General features: G+C 43.6%; 1 protein-coding gene and 1 pseudogene across 1 annotated transcript; both read left to right on the top strand.

Moving 5' to 3' along the window:
* Nucleotides 1-8159: 8159 nt before the first annotated feature.
* LOC141776483 (tripartite motif-containing protein 16-like) lies at nucleotides 8160-10873 on the top strand (annotated as a pseudogene).
* Nucleotides 10874-18342: 7469 nt separating this feature from the next.
* On the top strand, nucleotides 18343-21131 carry LOC141776482 (tripartite motif-containing protein 16-like). The gene is made up of 2 exons (XM_074650098.1): nucleotides 18343-20211; nucleotides 20314-21131. Exon 1 carries the CDS (start codon nucleotides 18421-18423, stop codon nucleotides 20092-20094), a length of 1674 nt encoding a protein of 557 aa, XP_074506199.1. The 5' UTR covers nucleotides 18343-18420; the 3' UTR covers nucleotides 20095-20211; nucleotides 20314-21131.
* Nucleotides 21132-21704: the final 573 nt, after the last annotated feature.

The following is a 21704-nucleotide window of genomic DNA, read 5'->3' as shown; positions in this document are numbered from 1 at the left end:
TAAATAGGCTAAATAAATACACAAATAAATACATACTGTACATAGCTACGTAAATAGATATTTTTTTTGTTTTGTTCTTTTCATTAACACATGAATGTCTTTTATCCAAAAAGTGTGTGATAAATTACAGGGAGGGTCTCTACAGATGTTATACAACAGGGAGGGTCTCTACAGATGTTATACAGAACTCTCACATAATTGACACTTTTCTCTCTCACACCCTCACTATGGGCTGTTTCTTTATGTCGGCAGGTGAGAAGCACTATGTGGCTAATCCTTTCAACACACCTGACACTTCCACCTGATCCCTTCACTCCACTAGGAAGACTGTAGCCGAGTAGTTCTACATCATGATAATGCTAATTTTTCAACCAGCGATTATGACATTAATGCCAGCTAGACAGAATAAAGCTCTGTCTGTCATGACAATAGTACTGGACTGAAGGCCACTTCATCACTCCAGATACTGTAGATTTAACAGATACCTGCTGTCTTCAGACGGCTGTAAAGAGTCACCCGAGTAAAGGAAAGGCCTTCAGTACAGTTCTATTGTCATGACAGACAGAGCTTTATTCTGTCTAGCTGGCATTAATGTCATAACCACTGGTTGAAAAATCAGCCTTATCATGATGTCGAACAAATTAACTAAATTACATATTATACCAAATAGACTAGAAATTATTGAAAAGCATCATAAACTACCAAACAGAATACAGAAAGTTTGTGATTTCAGTTTTTTCTAGTGAACTCAGGCTGATTAATCCTCATTTTAGACTACGATGTCTGAAGGTTGGCCAACATGCTGATCAACCATACTTATTTGTCATTGACCGTGATTATTGACTTGACTTTTCATCGATAAATGCATCAAAATTGAGGATTTGACTACTGAACTTTTTGAAAAAAATAAAAGAAAATCCTTGGGGGTTGAGGAGTGATGACCTCTGACCCCTGTGGCGGGTGATGTCACAGAAAGCCTACTCATAAAATGCATTGACTTCACTGATACCGAATCTCCCTCCAAACTAAATTGAAAAGCTGACGGCCCCTCAATATGATCTGATCAATACCACGTTGGCAGATTGAAGTTTTGAAGATTTGTAGAATGTGAAGTTATTTGGTAGCCTACTCTGAGACGGGAACAGTAATTTGGTAACATGAGGTGGGTACCTCTGCTGGAAAGGACCACAAAGGCAATTTCCACATTTTGAGAGCTAGATCATAGAGCATTATGAACATATTCACTGCTTAATAACTGTGAAATAATCTTATTCAGATATGCTACAGTAGCCTTCAATCATCCTTTCTATGTATCTGGCTCCAACTGGACTCCTGTCTGAAGTATGGGAGCATGAAATAGGTTACTGGTCCTATGGTACACTCTACTGGGTGAAAACAGAACTGCAACTACCAGGCTACAGCCTTCCAAGAGGAGTGCAAAGGATAGTGTCAGGTGTGTTGAAAGGAGTAGCCACATAGTGCTTCTCACCTGCCGACATAAAGAAACAGCCCATAGTGAGGGTGTGAGAGAGAAAAATGTCAATTACGTGAGAGTTCTGTATAACATCTGTAGAGACCCTCCCTGTTGTATCACATCTGTAGAGACCCTCCCTGTTGTATCACATCTGTAGAGACCCTCCCTGTTGTATCACATCTGTAGAGACCCTCCCTGTTGTATCACATCTGTAGAGACCCTCCCTGTGATTTATCACACACTTTTTGGATAAAAGACATTCATGTGTTAATGAAAAGAACAAAACAAAAAAAATATCTATTTACGTAGCTATGTACAGTATGTATTTATTTAGCCTATTTATCTTCTACTGTTACCTCGATCCTGTTCTTAAATAATGTTACACTTTTATAATATGACCAAACTATCTTCTTGGCTTTTATTTTGACATGTTTGCCTTCACTTCCGGGTCACGTGACTGCCGTTCTCCTCTCTTCGATTCAAAACAGAAAATGACAGAAAGAAACTTGAAGAAACTAAATCGGAGCGTTTTTTTTATTTGTTTTTTTCGTTTTTCGTTTGGAAACAAAAAACAAACAGAGCACCACGTGATTCCGTTTTTCGTTTGTGGTTTAAAACGAAAAAACGAAAAACCCACGTGACTTCCGTTCTTCAATTCAAAACGAATAATGAGAAAAGGAATTCGCAAAAACAAACAAACGGCCCGGTTTGGGTTCGTTTTTCATTTTTTGATTCAGAAACGAAAAACGAGAAAACGGCCGTTTTCTCGTTTTTGGTTTAAAACGAAAAAATAAAAAAACGTTTTTTCCTTTCTGAATTCCAAAGGAAAAACGGAATATCCGATGATACCCAGACCCCTTCCTGTGTCTGTTTCACTGCTCATGATGATCTTTGTTCACCTGAACTGATATTTCTCTGCATGAAAATGTAAACTTCTCTGTGCTCTAAATGTTTGATGAATATTTGTATATATATATATGTGTGTGTGTGTGTGTGTGTGTTGTTGTTTCTCTTCCACTGCACGGGGCTTAAAGGAAGGTCTAGTGATTTATTTCTTATCATAGATATTCTGTTCTCACCACTTTTTGTAAAGATATCTAGAATCACATTTATTTGTTGGGCAGACTAAATGTTGTCGTCCAGATCGACGTACAAACGAGATACTGAGATGTTTAATGAAACTGTAATTATCATGATCATAATCAATAAGGAAATCATTATTCTCTGTTACATCGCTGAGATTCTGCTCAAACAACCTGATTGTGTGGATGAAAATGAATCTGTACGTGAAATCATTGTAACAAGAGTCATTTAACAGACTTTACTGATGGGATGTGTGAACAAACTGAAGGTTTCTATAATCAATAAACAAGAATGAACTAAGTCTTTTCTTCCTGTCTTTTTTCCAGGGTATCATACAAAGCTCCAGGCTGCTTTGGATCAGGATGACGTCCTGAAATTGAACCGTTTTGTCACAAATGCTTCAAAGTAGATCGTTAAATATGAAGAAAAATTATTATAAAGCCATTTAAATATTTCAGGACAGTTTAGTTTGATAACTCCCTGTTGTCAGTCAGCTGTTTGTAACCAGTCAAAGAACAGAATTTGTCGTGAAATCACACCGGATCCAAACTTATTTGGTGTTCATGGTATTCAACCTCCAAATCACTATTCCAATGCTTTGTTTATTTATTATATATAAGTAGGTAATAATTATGAATGAATCCCAAAATATCCCATTAAATAAGGAATAATCCCACAACATTATTCATATTTAACATTTAATGAAGTTTATGCATAAATTCAGTCAGGAAGACTAGGGGTGCAATCTCATTCATTCTCATTCATTCTGGGTCACTCTCTCATGGGCTATTACTATGTCAGCTGATTATGGGCGTCTCTCTTTTCAGTGACCAATCAGAGCTTGCCATATCTCCCTAACCAATCACATCGTCGCTGTCAAAAGTTAAAAAACGTTCTCCTCTATGCTGTTTTCAGCGTCAGTATCAGCACAAACGGATGCGACCCTCCACAACCCCATCACCTCCAGATTCATCCAATCAGAGCAATCCTGCTCCACTTCATTCATCGGATCGGCATCAATCTTCTCGGTCACCGCCAAAGACATCAAGAACTCCCAGCAAGCATGCTGATGCTACGGGAACCAACGCATGGGCATCGATCACAGGGACGTCCCACACCAATATTCATGGACGTACTGAGGAGAGATGCTGGACAGTGCTGGCGAGCTAGCCAGATGTATGATGGACTGAGACAGCTGGAAGCTCCGCTTGAAAGCCCGTCTGAGGACGACCCAATGACATCAATTCCGATAGTTGTATTATCACTTTTTTACATCCACCACTATTGGTTTTGTGTTATCAGTCCTACTTGTATTAGCTATTACAGCTGCTAGGCCATTATCTATCTATCTCTCTCTCCCCCCAGCCGGTCTCGGCAGATGGCCGCCCGCCTTGAACCCGGTTCTGTTCCAGGTTTCTTCCAAGTAATCGGGGAGTTTTTCCTGGCCACAGCGTGCTTGGTGGATCTTGTTGGGTCTCTAAACTATGGTGTACGTTCTAAGACCTACCCTATATATATAAAGCGTCTTGAGATAACTTCTGTTGTGATTTGACGCTATACAAAAATAAATTGAATTGAATTGAACTACCACCATCACCAGTGTCTAGACCCGGGGGGGAATAATCCTAAATCCAACTACGGCATCACTTCCCCCTTATTATGTCACATTGGGTCTAAATCGCCAAAGACTGTGACTATTCATAATTCGTGCAATTTTGTAATAAATCATCATTCAATTCATACGAGTCTCTCCTGATTTAATTATTATTAGTTATTCTCAGATGGATTTAGCTGTTTGTTGTGTGTAGAGGAGGCTTTACTTTACTGTTTAATTTCTGGACTACTCCACACTGTCTTCTGTCTGAGTGTCCTGAATAGTGTATATAGAGTAGTCTTTGTCCAAATGAACCCGTAAAAAATCACAAGTGCATGTTTTTCTCTCAGTTTGGGGCTCCGTCCTCACTAGGCCGCCGTTTTCCTCACCCCTAACAGAGCTCTTGGTGATAGAGCGGCCCAGTGAGGGCTGTGTGGCAGTAAGAAAAGCTGTTGTTGCCTCCTGTGATCACTCATTTTAAATGTCAGCGTAGCCCATCACACAGTACGGCTGCTGTCATTAAACAGTTTCACATGATATTGTGATTGAGTAATGCTCAGCAGAGCAGCAGCTTGGGAATGACTGCTGGTCAGCAGGTGGTACTATCTACGAAAATAATGTGAAACACTTCTCCTGTGATCGTTTCTTGTGTTTGAAAGTGCTTCTGTCTCCGTATATTGACTGCTGAACACGTGGAGATTCTCTCAGAAAGCTCCGACTTGGACCACAAGAGGTCAGGAGTGCTCAGTTTTAAAGTGGTCTGAGGATGTTAATCCACCAATCTGACAGCCTGAACTCATTCAGTCAAAGTCCAAGCCACGCTTTCACATCTAGCTGTTAGTCTGAAGGACATGAATGTCATCAGGACACTGATCCATATCACAGTCAGATGCTGAACTAGCAGTCCTGAACCTCGTCATCGCTGTCATTACTGTGAATGCTCATTTTGATCCAGAGATTTCTGTAGAAAATGTGACCGATGGACAGTAGTTCAGACACTGCAGTGAGCTTAATGGAGATCGTCTGACCTCTTGACCTCTTGTAGAAGACATTGCATGGTTTGAAGGACAGTGAACGGCCGTATTGTTGCTATGTGATTGAACGTGCATCATTAATTAAATTTGGCACGGATGTAGGTTTATACGTTATGAAAAGATGTAGATATCGGGGCGCTGCCAATTTGCCAAATAGGCGCTAAATATTCCTAAATGTTGCAGAAAACTGATTTTATGACTCTTGATGATTTCCAAGGTGCGTTCAAGCTGATGAGATCAGATGTCAGAAGATCACAGGCATGATTTTATTTACCTCTTTATTTTTTAAGGGTTCTTTTTAAAAGCTTTTAACCTGAGAAAAACGTGAAAATCAAATAAAAGGAGCGTGATCACTTCAGGGTCAAACTTCACCCCCATGCCTTTATGGTAGAATGACAACCTTTAAAGCAGTAAAACTGACAGAGATAACGCTGGATACATTTCTTAGTCACCAGTAACCTCTAATCACAGTTAAAGTGATACTGAACTTTGGTAGATCTTTGGGATGTATTGCTCACTAGACGTGATATCGGCCCAACTAAAGGAGAAAATCATCATCAATTGCTTCTGCTGCTTCTTTTCTCTCTCCATTCAGTCCTGTTGCTAGTGAAACAGGTCGCTAAGGTTGCTTTCACTCATAACCCGTTTAGTTACCTGAAAAGGTGGGTCTTGGTCCGCCTCCAAGCCGACTCTGGTGCGGTTTGTTTATGTAATTTTAGCATGATTTCAAAAGTTAAACTATTAATAAATCCATCTGCTGATTGTGAAATCTGTTCAGGAAGTGATCTTATTGATCTGTATTTAAGGCCATGTATAGAGGCACCCCCCCTTGAAGGAACCGACCCTCTACCTCCGAGAGGTCAAGGCCCAGTTACGTGCTGGTTAATCTTGTGTGACAAAGAGATTTTCCAAACAGATGGGTTAAAGCATAATAATACAATTTATTCCGAACAATCAATGTTGCATAAGTAAAATAAAAGAGTTTACAGAATTCTGGATCCAATCAACGTGTCCCTGACAACATACAATGCATGGGTCAGTTCGCGAAGTCTGAACCCCGAGCTATCCCTGATCCAGCGTATTTAAGCTTTACACAAATCAATATTCATGAGCTTATGGCACGTGATGTTTTTGCTGCATATCTTCTTTTTTGTTTCTTCTTCTGACTCCATCCTTCCGTGACCTTGTGAAAAGAACAGAACATGCAGTCCCGTGTGCCTTCCCCTGTCCTCGCCCTTGAGTAGTTCAAAGCCTCTCCAAATGCTGCCAGAGATTATTACAATGTGACTATATAGAAATCTACAGTCACCGAATCACCTCCTCAAGGAACAAAACAGTGCAACAACAACTGAACAGCCCCAAGTCCTTCATTCCTTCACCCTGAGTTATGCCCTTAGAAGCTAATAATTGAGAGACAGTTATTGAGCAATAGGAAACAATACAACAGTTTTCAGCTTCCCTTATAAGCAGGTTATTTCAGGTCATTGTAAGCACTTTTGTACATAATAAATCCAACACCCTCTAAAAAATAAATGTAAATAAAAAAGTGTTATTGCATATCAAAAAAAGAAAAGAAAAACTGAATCCTACTGGAGTTGGCACCTTGCTGTGGTGGATAAGCTTGTGTGTCTCTTTAACCCCGTATTTCAACAGGAGACTCATCTAAGTTTTCTTATAAGTTCAACCAAGTCAGCTTGGTCACAGGTTAGAGACCGGACAAATATCAGCTCCTTTGCTCAGATTTGAAGGCCATTGCAAAAATAAAACATTGTCATATGAACCTGAAGTGCTGACTCAAACTAAGAAGTTCTCATGTCACCTGTGACTAGAAGTTACCGGCAATCTCTGAACTTTACCCAGCGTTATCTCTGTCAGTGTTACTGCTGGCAATACAACCCAAAGTTCTACCAAAGTTCAGTATCACTTTAACTGTGATTAGAGGTTACTGGTGACCAAGAAATGTATCCAGCTTTCAAGCTATCTGTCAGTTTTACTGCTTTATTGGTTGTCATTCTACCATGAAGGCATGGGGGTGAAGTTTGATCCAGAAGTGACCACGCTCCTTTATTTGGTTTTCGCATTTTTCTCAGGTTAAAAGCTTTTAAAAAGTAACCTTTAAAGATAAAGAGGTAAAAACATCATGCCTGTGATCTTCTGACATCTGATCTCATCAGCTTGAACGCACCTTGGAAATCATCAACAGTCATAAAATCAGTTTTCTGCAACATTTTGGAATATTTAGCGCCTATTTGGCCCCATTCGTCCCTCAGGGGCCAAAAAAGCAGTGCCCCGATATCTATATCTTTTCATAACATATAAACCTACATCTGTGCCAAATTTGATACTTTAATCGCAAAACGCACAATTGTTACGAATATTTCAGTTTAGCTGCCCCAATATTACATGAGATTTTTATATTATTTTAATTTTTATTCTGTAAATCTTTTAATCTGGAAAGAACTTTGTACTTAAGTTTGACAAGTGTTATATAAATTATTATTATTACTACACTAGTTGCCTAGGTTACTTATCTCTACTTTCTTATGTAAAACAAAAAATTAAGCAGTAAAACAATGGCTTATGAGATTTCTTAAAAACAATCACTGCAGCCTCAGGAGTGTGTGTAATGTGTCACTAGTCTGTCTGTAAACGGCTGCATGCAACAGTACATACTTTGTAAGGGCAGCTGCAGTGTACTAAAAGGAAAAAGCAAAAGTATGTGATTTGGGACGTAGTCAGTCGTGCTGCTCCTCGTCCTGGAATGAATCATAGCTTGATAACTCCTCCCTCCTCTTCCTGCTCTCAAACACAACCCACTCCAATCGGTCCATTTATTTCCTTGTTCCCTCCCCTTCAGATCAACAGTTTAAAGGTTGGTGTAACCAAGATAACACATGATGATTAGATCAGAGCTCAAACTAGTGTCGGTTCTCAGGAAGTGAAAATCAGACAGTCGTTGCTACTGAGAGGTGAAATGGCGCAGAAAGGAGTTCAGCTGGACGAGGAAGCATTCTCTTGTTCGATCTGTCTGGATCTACTGAAGGATCCAGTGACTACTTCCTGTGGACACAGCTACTGCATGAACTGTATTAAAACCCACTGGGATGGAGAGGATGAGAAGAAGATCTACAGCTGCCCTCAGTGTAGGCAGACCTTCACACCAAGGCCTGTCATGATGAAAAACACCATGTTAGCAGATTTAGTGGAGAAACTGAAGAAGACTGGACTCCAAGCTGCTCCTGCTGATCACTGCTATGCTGGACCTGAAGATGTGGCCTGTGATTTCTGCACTGGGAGGAAACTGAAAGCCTTCAAGTCCTGTCTGGTGTGTCTGGCCTCTTACTGTGAGAAACACCTCCAGCCTCATTATGATGTGGCTCAGTTAAAGAAACACAAGCTGGTGGAGCCCTCCAAGAAGCTCCAGGAGAACATCTGCTCTCGTCACGATGAGGTGATGAAGATGTTCTGTCGTACTGATCAGCAGTGTATCTGTTATCTCTGCTTAATGGATGAACATAAAGGCCACGACACCGTCTCAGCTGCAGCAGAAAGGACCGAGAGGCAGAGAGAGCTGGAGGTGAGTCGACTCAACATCCAGCAGAGCATCCAGGACAGAGAGAAAGATGTGAAGCTGCTCCAACAGGAGGTGGAGGCTGTCAATCGCTCTGCTGATAAAGCAGTGGAGGACAGTGAGAAGATCTTCACCGAGCTGATCCGTCTCATGAAGAAAAGAAACTGTGATGTGAAGCAGCAGGTCAGATCCCAGCAGGAAAGTGAAGTAAGTCGAGTCAAAGATCTTCAGAAGAAGCTGGAGCAGGAGATCACTGAGCTGAAGAGGAGAGACGCTGAGCTGAAGCTGCTGTCACACACAGAGGATCACAATCAATTTCTACTCCACTACCCCTCACTGTCACCACTCAGTGAATCTACACACTCATCCAGCATCAATATCCGTCCTCTGAGCTACTTTGAGGACGTGACGGCGGCTGTGTCAGAAGTCAGAGATAAACTACAGGACGTTCTGAGAGAGAAATGGACAAACGTCTCACAGACAGTGACTGAAGTGGATGTTTTACTGTCACAACCAGAGCCCAAGACCAGAGCTGGATTCTTACAGTATTCACGAGAAATCACACTGGATCCAAACACAGCATACACAGAGCTGTTATTATCTGAGGGGAACAGAAAAGCAACATCAACGATGGTACGACAGTCTTATTCTAGTCACCCAGACAGATTCACTAGATGTCATCAGGTCCTGAGTAGAGAGAGTCTGACTGGACGTTGTTACTGGGAGGTGGAGAGGAGAGGGAGAGGATTTATGTAGCAGTCGCATACAAGAGTATCAGGAGAGCAGGGGGGGTGAATGAATGTGCGTTTGGAGGCAATGACAAATCTTGGGCGTTATATTGTGACCAAAACAGTTATACATTTTGGTACAACAATGTCCAAACCCCCGTCTCAGGTCCTCTGTCCTCCAGAGTAGGAGTGTACCTGGATCACAGTGCAGGTATTCTGTCCTTCTACAGCGTCTCTGAAACCATGACTCTCCTCCACAGAGTCCAGACCACATTCACTGAGCCTCTCTATGCTGGACTTCGGCCTTTAGGTTATGGAACCACTGCTGAATTGTGTAAACTGAAATAGACAGAAGTCATTTAAGGGTTCAATTCTGTGTTTTAACTCTTAAACTTATCTGGTGTCCATCATTGTTGCTGCAGAGCTGATTTTTCTTTTCATGTCTTCACTGCACAGAGATCAGCTGTCAATCAAACATTACGGGCTCTACTTTGACCAAAGAACGTTTATTACCAAGAAGTGAAAGTTAATTGTTTGTTCCATTGCAACGTCAGCGCCCAGCAGCAGAGCTACGCTTCCGCCATTTTGGACTGAAAGCGACTACCGCACGCCAGTAAAACGTCCGCCTACAAAGTGACGTACAAAAGTAAAACTAAATTACTTCTATTATATTGTCACATTCTACCAAAACGGCCGGTGTTGAACAATAAAATATTATGAATTTAAGAAGTGTTTTCAGTCAAAAATGGCGGCAGCGCCTGTTGTCAAAAAAGCAGCAGAGTTGCGTCTCTTTGCTTCTACACTCTTTGCTTTGACATCTTCTCATGAGTTGTTCTGTAAATGTGTGAGTGTCTTCAGGTGGCGCTCCTTCCTGTGTCTGTTTCACTGCTCATGATGATCTTTGTTCACCTGAACTGATATTTCTCTGCATGAAAATGTAAACTTCTCTGTGCTCTAAATGTTTGATGAATATTTGTATATATATATGTGTGTGTGTGTGTGTGTGTTGTTGTTTCTCTTCCACTGCACGGGTCTTAAAGGAAGGTCTAGTGATTTATTTCTTATCATAGATATTCTGTTCTCACCACTTTTTGTAAAGATATCTAGAATCACATTTATTTGTTGGGCAGACTAAATGTTGTCGTCCAGATCGACGTACAAACGAGATACTGAGATGTTTAATGAAACTGTAATTATCATGATCATAATCAATAAGGAAATCATTATTCTCTGTTACATCGCTGAGATTCTGCTCAAACAAACTGATTGTGTGGATGAAAATGAATCTGTACGTGAAATCATTGTAACAAGAGTCATTTAACAGACTTTACTGATGGGATGTGTGAACAAACTGAAGGTTTCTATAATCAATAAACAAGAATGAACTCAGTCTTTTCTTCCTGTCTTCTTTCCAGGGTATCATACAAAGCTCCAGGCTGCTTTGGATCAGGATGACGTCCTGAAGTTGAACCGTTTTGTCACAAATGCTTCAAAGTTAGTGAACTGTTTAGCTGGAAAATGAGAAAGTTTGTGACCCGGCAGTCATGTTGAGATCATTTCTCATTTTACTTACTCATTGGAAATCAATTAACAAGACAAAACAATGACACATATTGTCCAGAAACCCTCACAGGTACTGCATTTAGCATAAAAAACAGGCTCATAACATGGCAACAAAAAACAGCTGTCAGTGTGTCAGTGTGCTGACTTGACTATGACTTGCCCCAAACTGCATGTGATGATCATAAAGTGGGCATGTCTGTAAAGGGGAGACTCGTGGGTACCCATAGAAGGTGGAGAGAGCCTTGTGTCTAGTGACAGCCCATCAGGCGTCCAATGCTGGGAAGCGGCGCGTCCCCTCGTGATATAAAAACGCCCCTGTGGACACGTACCATAAATCTAAATTTGGATATTTTTGCTGTTAACGGTTAAAAGAAGAGTTGCAGGTGTTGGCGTCCTTTTTAACCTGTGTGTGTGTGTGTGTGTGTGTGTGCGTGTGCGTGTGTGTGTGTGTGTGTGTGTCCTTACTTGGTATCATCAGCCACCTCCACCTCTGCATTGGCTGTGATTGGTGCGTTGGAGTGTCCTGCAGTGGGGTCGTCTGTATTCAGCTCCCCATTGGTTGAACTCATCACCTGGAGGTGAGAAATGGGGGAGGGATGAGTACAGGCGTGCCAACGTCCGATATTGGTGGGACAACAATTTAAAAAGACTTGCATTACGTCCACACTAAGGCAGATACATCTGAAAACTTATGTGAAAAATGCACCAAAACAACTGAGAGGCAGATAAAAGTCTCTTCTTGTGAGAGCCCAGTTACTGTGCTGAGTCTCAGCTAGTTAAACGTCCATCTGCGTCCTGCTCTCCATCCTCACAGAGGACAAGACTGTTTTCAAATGTAGCCAGCTTAATGTGGACGTGGTCTTAAAAATAGTCCATAAGAGCTGTGACCTCCGGGGAAGCCTCACACCTCCACAGATACAGCCATTGTCAACATTCATTTTGCTGCCATGCAAAATAGCGACACCTCTGCGTCATGACTTAAAACAAAAAGCAACGACGACTTTGTGGCCTTGAAACTGTTTAACTTCACTCTTTAACAGCAGCCGCTCTGACATCATTCATATGCTAGTACAGTCCTGCTGCACCTGTTTTTAGTTCAGTCAGGACCACTTTAGTCAAAGAACTTTATTTCCATTGCAGTAATATATACATTATATTTGGCGGTATGGCTCTGTTCTGGGACCTCCCTGCCCATCCACGCGCATACGTGGATCCACGAGCCTACGTGGTAGCATGAGGCAAGGAGAGCACTCCTCCTTGCCCTTCCATGTGCACACATGGAAAGCCAAAGGCAGGGAGAGCAGCAGCAAAGACCCCCACGGGTGCAGAACAGAGCCAGCATCAATAACACAGAATGATATTGTTAGTCACACACAGTATTTAAAGGAGGTGGTGGGGTGGAGGTGGGTTGCGAGCGGCTTTGTAGAAGAAGCAGCACAGGTAGCCAGGTTGAAGGAGCTTAAATAAGGCGCCCTGTATGAAATTTGCCAATGAATGCCTAGAAGGGAATCAGCTGATCTGTCAGATGATGCATCAGCCGATTGGCCGGCCTAAGATCGGCCGCCATCAGCTGACAGCTGTCATATGAGCAGCGCTTGACTTCATGGCCTGCATGAACTAACGCTACGCTCGATTTCAGTCAGGACCACTTTAGTCAAAGAACTTTATTTCCATTGCAGTAATATATACATTATATTTGGCGGTATGGCTCTGTTCTGGGACCTCCCTGCCCATCCACGCGCATACGTGGATCCACGAGTCTACGTGGTAGCATGAGGCAAGGAGAGCACTCCTCCTTGCCCTTCCATGTGCACACATGGAAAGCCAAAGGCAGGGAGAGCAGCAGCAAAGACCCCCAAAACAACCACACCAGGCAATCCTCCCTGGCCTTCCATGTGCCCACATGGAAGAGCCATAGGAGGAGCCAGCTGAGCTCCCAGTGAAACCCGTACAGATTCAAACGACATACAGTGATGCCATCCGCATCTACACAGGTCGCGCCCATCCACGCGCATACGTGGATCCACGAGCCTACGTGGTAGCATTGAGGCAAGGAGAGCACTCCTCCTTGCCCTTCCATGTGCATACATGGAAAGCTAAAGGCAGGAGCGCAGCAGTGAGACCCCAAAATTTACCACACCAGGAAAACCTCCTTGGCCTTCCATGCGCTTACATGGAAGAGCCACAGGAGGAGCTAGCTGAGCACCCAGTGAAAACCCGTACACTGGTTAAACAAATGCCACTTTCCAGAAGTGACACAGAACATTAATATTACCCCTCCTGCCACACTGCAATACAATTATTGACCAAGATTTGGTTTACACACAAGATGCATAAAACAATTACAGTTTAATATACATGTATGTTATAACTCAAAATATACTTACTAGAAAATGGACATTATATTATATGGATATAAATGGATTACCTTGTAATATATAGTCATTCTGAACAGCCTTTACTGTGTAAAATACAGTATATCATAGATCACATGGTTAAGATCATATCTGCCTGTTTTACAATCTTTGACCACCAGTGGTTTCGTGCACATGATGCATCCAGATATTAACCCTTCTGAACCAATATGCTGGAAAGCTTTGATGCTTCATGAAGCTTCAGCTCGCCTGCATCTACACAGGTTGCACCCTTCCACGTGCATACGTGGTTCCACGCGCATACGTGGAAAGCATAAGGCAAGGAGAGCACACCTCCTTGCCCTTCCATGTGCATACATGGAAAGCTAAAAGCAGGGAGCGCAGGGAGCCCCAAATGACCACTCCAAGAAAACCTCCCTGGCCTTCCATGCGCCTACATGGAAGAGCCAGCAGGAGGGGCCAGCAGTACGACTTAATGGAAAGCTAATTAGACTAAAACATATACCTCAAAACATATACCTCAAAACTGAACTTAAGTATAGTACTTGAGTAAATGTTCTTTGCAGAACTGGTAGTACTGACAGATCAGCAGGGTTAATTTAAGGCTGTAACATGGAAAACGTGATCATCTACAGACCGATGTGTTCCTCTCTGAACATACGAGTCAGCAGAGCTGTTTATAATCTTTTACACGGTTGAAGAATTCCCTCCGTCATGGAAACTGAACCCGAGTCTGATGCAGCTCCCAACATCTTCCAGCTTCCTGCATCCTTCTTCTTGAGTTTCCTCTGTCAGCGTGGAGCAGGAGCTGCAGAAACAGCAGCAACATGAAGCAGCAGCATGGAGCTGCAGCAGTAGCAGCAGCAACATGAAGCAGCAGCGGCGTGGAGCAGCAGCATGGAGCTGCGGCAGCAGCATGGAGCTGCAGCAGAAGCAACATGAAGCAGCAGCGTGGAGCAGCAGCATGGAGCTGCAGCAGCAGCCGCATGGAGCTGCAGCAGTAGCAGCAGCAACATGAAGCAGCAGCAGCGTGGAGCAACAGCAGCAGCATGGAGCTACAGCATGGAGCTGCAGCAGCAGCCGCATGGAGCTGCAGCAGTAGCAGCAGCAACATGAAGCAGCAGCAGCGTGGAGCAACAGCAGCAGCATGGAGCTACAGCAGCAGCAGCAACATGAAGCAGCAGCAGCGTGGAGCATCAGCATGGAGCCGCAGCAGCAGCGTGGAGCAAACGGCAGCAGCATGGAGCTGAAGCAGCAGCAGCGTGGAGCAGCAGCATGGAGCTGCAGCATGGAGCTGCAGCATGGAGCTGCAGCAGCAGCATGGAGCAACAGCAGCAGCATTGAGCTGCAGCACTTGGAGCAGCAGCATGAGCAGCATTAGCAGCAGCAGTGGAAGCAGCAGCAGCATGAAGCAGCAGCAGCAGCAATGTGGAGCAACAGCAGCGTTGAGCAGCGTGGAGCAGCAGCAGCAGCAGTAGTGTGGAGCTGCAGCAGCGTGGAACAGCAGCAGCATCGTGGAGCAGCAGCAGCAGCAGCGTGGAGCAGCAGCAGCAATGTGGAGCAGCAGCAGCAGTAGTGTGGAACTGCAGCAGCGTGGAGCAGCAGCAGCAGTAGTGTGGAGCTGCAGTAGTGTGGAGCTGCAGCAGCGTGGAGCAGCAGCAGGTTGAAGCAGCAGCAGCGTGGAGCAGCAGCAACAGTATCGTGGAGCTGCAATAGTGTGGAGCAGCAGCAGCGTGGAGCAGCAGCAGCAATGTGGAGCAGCAGCAGCAGTAGTGTGGAGCAGCAGCAGCAGTAGTGTGGAGCTGCAGCAGCGTGGAGCAGCAGCAGTTTGAAGCATAGAGTAGCAACTTGGAGCAACAGCAGCGTAGAGCAACAGCAGCGTAGAGCAGCATCAGCATAAACTTAATGAAAAGCTAATTAGACTAAAACATATACATTAAAGCCTTTTGATTCTTCACAGGTTGCAAGCTGAGGCATATGGCTAGAAAGTCAAATGAGAGAGTCAAGCAGATATGCCGTAACATTTACTATATATAGCCAGCAAGTTACTGAGCACTCATAGCTTTTGAGCTTCGAGGATGTCTTGAGCCTCCGGCCGGAGGTAACACTCATAAGCGGTTGATGACCATCGGCCCCAAGCCTCGAGTGTGGAGACAAGAGCTGTTAATGCTGCTGTTGTTGCTGCTCCTATGCGGAGAGAATGCGCAGTGCAGCGTTCTGGTGGCAGTTCGCATGATTGGCAGAGGAGGCGAAGGTGTGAGGCAAACCAGCTTGGGACATGGGCTTCCCCTCATCTGTGACAAAGAATGACTCTCATTGGCTGGTTTGAGGTCGGCATCTCAGATAGTGGATCATTGAAGACGGGATTAGACTCAGATTAATTTTAAAATATGATGAAATACTGAGTGTTTAATGGTTACGTCAGCTATAGTGAGATCATGCGAAGGATCGAACATTTGGTGCGTGTAGTGAACTCGCCACCTTTAAGAAACCTGAAAATGCTGTGAGGAAAACAGTTTCTAATAACAGGTCTGTGTAAGCACCGAAGCACCCTTTATGAAGGATGGCTGCAAGGATTTGGCTTCTCAGATTGTGCGAAATTGCAGCAGCAGGTGGAAATAATGGACCCTGGTGGAGATTTGGACTGCAATTTCCCAGAAATCTCCGCGGGACTATGACGTCATCAAAGCTCGATGGAATGACGTCATCGATCTGCGGCGCGCGTAGAGGTGATGGCCCTTCCGTGTTTGAAAGAAGCCGGCTTGCTGGAGATGCCGACATGGACTCAAAGCTTGGATCTGGAGTCATACTGGCGAGTGACGACTGGATGCTGGATAGAGCTGTCATGACAGGGTTGTCCTCCTGCTCCAGGGAGCCGGCTGCCGGGGCTGTAGCTCGGGCCGCTGGAGCTCGGACTGCTGGGCTTGGACCGGGCCTCGGACCGGGGCTTGGACCGGGCCTTGGACCGGGCCTCGGACCGGGGCTTGGACCGCTGGATCTCGTGCTCTTTTGGAAGGCGGCTCAGCGGCCGTAGCTGGGACTGCAGCGGAGTTTCGGGCACTTTCTTTCCTTTTCTCAGCGGCTTTCCTGGGAGCGCAGGTTTTGAGAAGATCTGCTGGTGGAGTTTTGCCATGGAAGCTTTCCAAAACATTTCAAAAGCTCTTCATTAGAAGACCCGACTGGAGCCGTGATGTGGTTTTCAACCAGGACTTGTAGGAGCCTGGACACTGGCCATTAGGAAATGCTGGGAGCAGAACTTGAATGTCTACTTATCGGATGCGAGCTCCGGCGGATAGGGAACGGGCTCTCTTTGCCGATGGCTTCCTCTGCCTCGGATGCTGTTGTTGTGACTCCATAGCTCAGTCATCATGGACGGAAATCGACATGACCAGCAGCAGGGTAAGTTGAAGCTTGTACGTGGAAAATCTGGTTGTTCTCATGTTGCGAGCGGCTTTGTAGAAGAAGCAGCCCAGGTAGCCAGGTTGAAGGAGCTTAAATAAGGCGCCCTGTATGAAATTTGCCAATGAATGCCTAGAAGGGAATCAGCTGATCTGTCAGATGATGCATCAGCCGATTGGCCGGCCTAAGATCGGCCGCCATCAGCTGACAGCTGTCATATGAGCAGCGCTTGACTTCATGGCCTGCATGAACTAACGCTACGCTCGATTTCCTTTACACATTTCACCTATTTTCCTTTTTCTTTCGAATATTTCCCATCCCTTCAGTGCGCCTGTCATGCCTGAAATATATATATATATTTTTTTTTTTTCAGTATCACTTTAACTGTGATTAGAGGTTACTGGTGACCAAGAAATGTATCCAGATTTCAAGCTATCTGTCAGTTTTACTGCTTTATTGGTTGTCATTCTACCATGAAGGCATGGGGGTGAAGTTTGACCCTGAAGTGACCACGCTCCTTTTATTTGATTTTCACATTTTTCTCAGGTTAAAAACTTTTAAAAAGTAACCTTTAAAGATAAAGAGGTAAATAAAATCATGCCTGTGATCTTCTGACATCTGATCTCATCAGCTTGAACGCACCTTGGAAATCATCAAGAGTCATAAAATCAGTTTTCTGCAACATTTTGGAATATTTAGCACCTATTTGGCCCTATTCGTCCCTCAGGGGCCAAAAAAGCAGCGACCCGACATCTATATCTTTTCATAACATATAAACCTACATCTGAGCCAAATTTGTTGCTTTTATCGCAAAACGCACAATTGTTACGAATATTTCAGCTTAGCTGCCCCAATATTACATGAGATTTTATTTTATTTTAATTTTTATTCTGTAAAATTTTTAATCTGGAAAAAACTTTGTATTTAAGTTTGACAAGTGTTATATAAATTATTATTATTATTATTACTACACTAGTTGCCTAGGTTACTTATCTCTACTTTCTTACGTAAAACAAAAAATTATGCTGTAAAACAATGGCTTATGAGATTTCTTAAAAATAATCACTGTAGCCTCAGGAGTGTGTGTAATGTGTACTACTTAGTATGCCAGAAAAAAAGATTTCTCATGTCCCTATACATAGTATGTCAAAATGCAGTATGCCAAAGCTACCAGGATGTCCTACTACATCTGGTCACATTTTACAGACTGAAAGCCAGCATGCTTTTCTGGCTGTTCTGACCCACAATCCTCTGCACAGCAGATATATTGTATGCATACTGCATGTAACAGTACGTACTTTGTAAGGGCAGCTACAGTGTACTAAAAGTAAAAAGGAAAAGTATGTGATTTGGGACGTAGTCAGTCGTGCTGCTCCTCGTCCTGGAATGAATCATAGCTTGTTAACTCCTCCCTCCTCTTCCTGCTCTCAAACACAGACAGCTCGTCTCGGTCGTCTTATTTCCTTGTTCCCTCCCCTTCAGATCTACAGTTTGAAGGTTGGTGTAACCAAGATAACACATGATGATTACATCAGAGCTCAAACTAGTGTCGGTTCTCAGGAAGTGAAACTCAGACAGTCGTTGCTACTGAGAGGTGAAATGGCGCAGAAAGGAGTTCAGCTGGACCAGGAAGCAATCTCTTGTTCGATCTGTCTGGATCTACTGAAGGATCCGGTGACTACTTCCTGTGGACACAGCTACTGCATGAACTGTATTAAAGGCTTCTGGGATGGAGAGGATGAGAAGAAGATCTACAGCTGCCCTCAGTGTAGGCAGACCTTCACACCGAGGCCTGTCCTGATGAAAAACACCATAATATCGGATTTAGTGGAGAAACTGAAGAAGACTGGACTCCAAGCTGCTCCTGCTGATCACTGCTATGCTGGACCTGAAGATGTGGCCTGTGATGTCTGCACTGGGAGGAAACTGAAAGCCTTCAAGTCCTGTCTTGTGTGTCTGGCCTCTTACTGTGAGAAACACCTCCAGCCTCATTATGATGTGGCTCCATTAAAGAAACACAAGCTGGTGGAGCCCTCCAAGAAGCTCCAGGAGAACATCTGCTCTCGTCACGATGAGGTGATGAAGATTTTCTGTCGTACTGATCAGCAGTGTATCTGTTATCTCTGCTTAATGGATGAACATAAAGGCCACGACACCGTCTCAGCTGCAGCAGAAAGGACCGAGAGGCAGAGAGAGCTGGAGGTGAGTCGACTCAACATCCAGCAGAGGATCCAGGACAGAGAGAAAGATGTGAAGCTGCTCCAACAGGAGGTGGAGGCTGTCAATCGCTCTGCTGATAAAGCAGTGGAGGACAGTGAGAAGATCTTCACCGAGCTGATCCGTCTCATGGAGAAAAGAAGCTGTGATGTGAAGCAGCAGGTCAGATCCCAGCAGAAAAGTGAAGTGAGTCGAGTCAAAGAGCTTCAGGAGAAGCTGGAGCAGGAGATCACTGAGCTGAAGAGGAGAGACGCTGAGCTGAAGCTGCTGTCACACACAGAGGATCACGACCAGTTTCTACTCGACTACTCCTCACTGTCACCACTCAGTGAATCTACACACTCATCCAGCATCAATATCCGTCCTCTGAGCTACTTTGAGGACGTGACGGCGGCTGTGTCAGAAGTCAGAGATAAACTACAGGACGTTCTGAGAGAGAAATGGACAAACGTCTCACAGACAGTGACTGAAGTGGATGTTTTACTGTCACAACCAGAGCCCAAGACCAGAGCTGGATTCTTACAATATTCACGAGAAATCACACTGGATCCAAACACAGCATACACACATCTGTTATTATCTGAGGGGAACAGAAAAGCAACATTAATGAGTCAACAACAGTCTTATTCTAGTCACCCAGACAGATTCACTAATTGGCCTCAGGTCCTGAGTAGAGAGAGTCTGACTGGACGTTGTTACTGGGAGGTGGAGTGGAGAGGGGGAGGAGTTAATGTAGCAGTCGCATACAAGAGTATCAGGAGAGCAGGGAGGTGGAATGAATGTGGGTTTGGATACAATGACAAATCTTGGGCGTTACGTTATGACCAAAACAGTTATACATTTTGGTACAACAATGTCCAAACCCCCGTCTCAGGTCCTCTGTCCTCCAGAGTAGGAGTGTACCTGGATCACAGTGCAGGTATTCTGTCCTTCTACAGCGTCTCTGAAACCATGACTCTCCTCCACAGAGTCCAGACCACATTCACTGAGCCTCTCTATGCTGGACTTAGGCTTCTTTATTGTGATACCACTGCTGAGTTGTGTAAACTGAAATAGACAGAAGTCATTTAAGGGTTAAATTCTGTGTTTTAACTCTTAAACTTATCTGGTGTCCATCATTGTTGCTGCAGAGCTGATTTTTCTTTTCATGTCTTCACTGCACAGAGATCAGCTGTCAATCAAACATTACAGGCTCTACTTTGACCAAAGAACGTTTATTACCAAGAAGTGAAAGTCAATTGTTTGTTCCATTGCAACGTCAGCGCCCGGCAGCAGAGCTACGCTTCCGCCATTTTGGACTGAAAGCGACTACCGGATGCCAGTAAAACGTCCGCCTACAAAGTGACGTACAAAAGTAAAACTAAATTATTTCTATTCTATTGTCACATTTTACCAAAACGGCCGGTGTTGAACTATAAAATATGAATATAAGAAGCGTTTTCAGTCCAAAATGGCGGCAGCAGCTGTTGTCAAAAAATCAGCAGAGTTCCGTCTCTTTGCTTCTACACTCTTTGCTTTGACATCTTCTCATGAGTTGTTCTGTAAATGTGTGAGTGTCTTCAGGTGGCGCTCCTTCCTGTGTCTGTTTCACTGCTCATGATGATCTTTGTTCACCTGAACTGATATTTCTCTGCATGAAAATGTAAACTTCTCTGTGCTCTAAATGTTTGATGAATATTAGTATATATATATATATGTGTGTGTGTGTGTTGTTGTTTCTCTTCCACTGCACGGGTCTTAAAGGAAGGTCTAGTGATTTATTTCTTATCATAGATATTCTGTTCTCACCACTTTTTGTAAAGATATCTAGAATCACATTTATTTGTTGGGCAGACTAAATGTTGTCGTCCAGATCGACGTACAAACGAGATACTGAGATGTTTAATGAAACTGTAATTATCATGATCATAATCAATAAGGAAATCATTATTCTCTGTTACATCGCTGAGATTCTGCTCAAACAAACTGATTGTGTGGATGAAAATGAATCTGTACGTGAAATCATTGTAACAAGAGTCATTTAACAGACTTTACTGATGGGATGTGTGAACAAACTGAAGGTTTCTATAATCAATAAACAAGAATGAACTAAGTCTTTTCTTCCTGTCTTTTTTCCAGGGTATCATACAAAGCTCCAGGCTGCTTTGGATCAGGATGACGTCCTGAAATTGAACCGTTTTGTCACAAATGCTTCAAAGTAGATCGTTAAATATGAAAAAAAATGATTATAAAGCCATTTAAATATTTCAGGACAGTTTAGTTTGATAACTCCCTGTTGTCAGTCAGCTGTTTGTAACCAGTCAAAGAACAGAATTTGTCGTGAAATCACACCGGATCCAAACTTATTTGGTGTTCATGGTATTGAACCTCCAAATCACTATTCCAATGCGTAGTCTGTTTACTTTGTTCTCAGAATCATCTTGTAATGTACCGTTTAACTGTAAAATAAAAATGTTTGTGACCCGGCAGTCATGTTGAGATCAGTTGAGGAAATACCAAGCACCGCCCACCAGCCGGAGCACAGCCAATAGGAACGCTCTCTCTCTCTTTGAAATGACCTGTGATTGACCAAAGTCTCCCGTCACGGGCTAGATGTTTTAAAGTCTGAAAACAGAGCCATGAGGAGGAGCAGAAGTCTCTCAGAACACTTGAATTATAATATGCTG

This window comes from Sebastes fasciatus, chromosome 11 (genome assembly GCF_043250625.1).
Source record: "Sebastes fasciatus isolate fSebFas1 chromosome 11, fSebFas1.pri, whole genome shotgun sequence".
NCBI lineage: Eukaryota > Metazoa > Chordata > Actinopteri > Perciformes > Sebastidae > Sebastes > Sebastes fasciatus.
Note: the sequence above shows the minus strand (reverse complement) of the source record. Positions and strands in the feature narration are given on the sequence as shown.